The following is a 4,102-nucleotide window of genomic DNA, read 5'->3' on the forward strand; positions in this document are numbered from 1 at the left end:
TAATGTTTAGTTAAGTTAGATCCAACGTTTCCAGTGACACTCAAACTCTTACAGAAATCTGCCTCCAACTTGCCTCTCCCGTGGTGTGCCTCTGATTTCCACTCACAACCATCCCAGGCAGTTGTTCACTTCTTCTAACCGTGTCTAAATCTTCACTTCCGCATATTTGCCAAGAACATTTCTCCTGAGCCCTTAGAAATTCTTGAACAATATCCTATTTATGTCATTAACTCTTAACAACTTGCCTAGGCAAGATAGTTAGCCAATGCTTGTGAGCTAGCCTGCGAGCTGAAACCCAGGAATAAGTTCATGAATGGTCAAAACATCTTTAGAATTATCTCCCTATTTGAAATTTCCCTGAATTCCCCCAAACAGTCAACATCTCAACTTTTTTCTAGGAAAAATTTAGGGACCATATCAGCATTTTTTTAACTCCTATGATATAATATGATTTATTGGCATTTTACACAATATAAAGATAACAATATACACTAAAGTGGCGATAATTGTTGGTGTTACCTTATGTTTGCATTTGCATGTATACATAATCACCTCCAAGACTATATCCTCTTGAAAGACACTGTACTTATGGTGAGGGTTTAATTAGGTGAATAAATATAAACTCCTAATACTAGTATCTTTCTCCAGTTTCTCAGAATGCTAGCCAAATGGGGGTGGGTAAGATAAGAATGCAGATATCACACATCTATGTCTTGTGTGAGGCTCTCAGGTATTCTTAAATACTAAGATAATAACTGAGTTTAGTGACATTTGTCTCCTCTTTTATAAGAGCAGGTGCAACAAGCCTTCAGGGTCATGCTTCCTGCTGCTTTGCATTAAAGGAAGCCAGAATGGACCATTCAAGGAGGTAGCATATGTCTGCATTGTCATTTTCAGGGCAATTTTTTAGCTCTTACCCTAATGACTTTACTGCATAAACAACATTTAATAAGTTTTAGTGGGTGATAAGTAAGTATGTAAATGTGTGCGGTCAGTCTTGGGAACCTCGATACTTTAAGGATGTTAAGTTTGGGAAACAGCTTGCTATGTACCTTAAGCACAGGAAGCCTGCTCGTATTAGTCTTTCTTAGCTATTTCATTTTCCCTGAATTATAAGCCCCAACGAGACAACTGATTTTGGGAGCGATAAACAATGCATTATGCTGTACAGTATTTTTAGAATAATGTTGTGAGAGAGTCATTGATCAAAGTAGATAATGATTTTGGTACAAAAATGAAAATAAAGACTTTTATATTTCAGGAAATATTTACGTATTTTACACTTACAGTGCATTTATATTTGCCTTTTATCCTTAGCTTTTTGTCCCAGAAGCAATAATATAATCTTTTACCTATTTTCCCTAAGTTATCAAATATTTTATCTGTTCACCATATTTGCATTGTTTTTAAATATTTATCAGTAAATGTAACATGCTCCTTATTAGATTTTATTACTTTCACCTCTTTTCCCATTGTATCCACAAGTTAAGAGAAAGGAACATTAGGACATATTCTTGATGTACTACTTAAATGCAGATTTTCTTACTAAAGATGTCTAAATTTTAGGGTTAAAGGATGGACTTCTACTCATTAATTCTCATTAATTTCAGCTTTATTTTAATGATTATAATTATGTTTTATTCATGGGTAATGAATCATTTTCCAAGGTAAACATGAAGGTTAATTTTGAATGATTTGAAAAACATATATCTGGCTTTTACATATTAATTTTTACCATATGGGTTATTTTATTTTTGAATAATGCATGTAGTTATGCATGTTGTAATGATGAATTTAGTTTATACACATTCTGTTTATTCTTAGCATACTTAACTTTCTCTGTAAATGAAGACAGCAATAACATTGTCACAAATATATAATTAGACCCCTAGAATTTAAAAGCTTATTTGTTTCTTGGTGTTTATCTGGAATAACCTATTTCTTAAACTATTTTCTACAGTATGGAAGTATGCTTTCTTTTTAAGCTCTTATTATAAAACTTTATTAAGTGGTTCATTAATAAACCTCTTCTTAAGTAAACAGAAATAGCCATGGGTTAAAAAAGAGAAGGAATTAATTCCCTTTAAGTAAATTTCTGTGGTGACAATTAGGCCAAATTATTAGGGACAGAAAGCCAAGGCCACTCACTTTTCACCTGAGAGTTTCTAAATTCTCACTTTGAATCACAGCAGAAATTCTGACAGTTTTCTATGAGGATTAAAAAATTGTTCAGGACGTGCTGAGGGAGTTATAGATCTCTGCCTTAGCTCCAGTTTTTTCTTAAAGATTTTTTTTTGTCTCACTTAGATCATCCCTTTTATTTTTGAATTTCTCTAAATAGGAAAGTTTATGTCAATTTTCTTCTTCCTTGTACCTCTAGCCAGAAGCCACTGGTGGTTTTGACCTCAGCACCCTTTGGCCTCAGCAACTCTTAGCATCAAGGAACCCTAGATTTGGCAGTGACTGAACTCAGCCAAAATCACTCTGGTGTTGCTCCCCTTGGCTCTGAGAGAGGCTTCCTTTAAAATGTTATATGTGATGTTGTCTCCCCTTAACTTTTTCCATCTCATAACATTTTCCCATATCTTATCTATGTGATCATGCTCTAAATTAATTCAAATACAGATCTGTTATTCAGATTCATTTTGGAGATTAAAGACTATAGGGCTGATGATTTAAGTTACAGTAATAACTTCTGTAGACGACCTTGGTTTCATTAAATAAAACACACAATTCGTAACTTTCAGATAAATAATTCTTAGCCAAACCCTCGCTGTCATATTCCAAACAGCAATTAATTCCACCTTATATTTCTTTTCTTTTTTACTCTCATTTAAAATTTTCCTTATTTTCTAATTATATTCTGTAAACGAGGCAAGAGCTATATTGTTTCTCAGATTGTTCTTTAATGTCTCTGTAGCTCACTCTAAAGACATTTTATATGAATAAGTTTCTTGTCATAAATCTATGAAAACTCTAATCAGCTTATAATAAAGAAAAACATCTCAGATATTTCTAATGTAATAAATTACACAGTACATTTCTCAGCATCTTCATTTACATTAAAAACAGTTAAAGTAAATACCTTACCCCAAAAGTTTTCTGGCCATGAAAGCTCTAAACTTGTTGTGTTATTAGCCATAATATCCACAAGAAAGACCAAGACAGAAAGAAAAGCCAATATGTCCAAAAGAAGCAGTTTGATTCCAGTTTGTCTTTGTAGTTCAGCAAAATAATTTTCACACAACCCCTCATATACTTGTGTTTGCATTAAAGGAAATAAGTGTATCATGTTTCCTGCTTTTATACTCAAATTAGCAACTGTTTTTCTTATCTTGGAGTTCCACATGGGTCCCGAGACACAAAACTATTTCCTTCTCGTCATTTCCTCGGCTAAGCTAGGGACCTCCTCCCAGACACCTCCAAAGCTGCACTAGAACAGAGGTTCTCTCTGCTGGTATTTCCCCATCCCCTACTGACGGACACAGAGACAAATGCTCAGCTATAGACTTTGGATAAAGTATGCAGCGTTGCAAATAGACTGATGTTCAAAGTTTGAAAATTGTATTTATATAGTGAATGGGGAATAAGGGGGCTATTCAGAATTTCATACTCTGTCAAATGCAATTACCCTTTGTTTAAGAATATCAGTTGTCGCCGGGCGTGGTGGCGCATGCCTGTAATTCCAGCATTCAGGAGGCTGAGGCAGGAGGATCGTTGCTAGTTCAAGGCCAACCTGGGCTACAAAGTGAACTCAAAGAGAGCCTGAACTGCATAGCGAGACCGTCTCAAAAAAAAGACAAAAAAAAAAAGGAGAATATCAGTAGTTTATTAAAATTCTTATTATTTCTATTTCTTATTTCCTATATTGTTTGAAAAAGTATGTAATTAATTTCATAAATATTTGAGGATAGCTTATATGTAGTTTTATGACCTTTTTAATTGGTATTTAAATATGAAAAAGAGTTTTTACACTGACAAAATCCATTTAAATCAAAAAGGGGAAATATAAATGCAACTCTTTCAATTACAAATGATCAGAGGGACTTGTTACTCAGGGAGAAGTCTGAGAACATTAATATAAGACGGCTTCATGAAACTT

General features: G+C 33.9%; 1 protein-coding gene across 1 annotated transcript in view; it reads right to left on the minus strand.

The window, feature by feature from the left end:
- Myct1 (myc target 1) overlaps nucleotides 1–3,271 on the minus strand; it is a 20,509-nt gene extending 17,238 nt beyond the window's left edge. Inside the window, exon 1 of the mRNA XM_005390572.1 lies at nucleotides 3,091–3,271. Within this exon, the coding sequence (XP_005390629.1) occupies nucleotides 3,091–3,271 (181 nt within the window). The remainder of the gene's footprint in view (nucleotides 1–3,090) is intronic.
- Between the last annotated feature and the right edge of the window lie 831 nt (nucleotides 3,272–4,102).

This window comes from Chinchilla lanigera, unplaced genomic scaffold, assembly GCF_000276665.1.
Source record: "Chinchilla lanigera isolate Chin_1 unplaced genomic scaffold, ChiLan1.0 scaffold00038, whole genome shotgun sequence".
NCBI classification, from domain to species: Eukaryota; Metazoa; Chordata; class Mammalia; order Rodentia; family Chinchillidae; genus Chinchilla; species Chinchilla lanigera.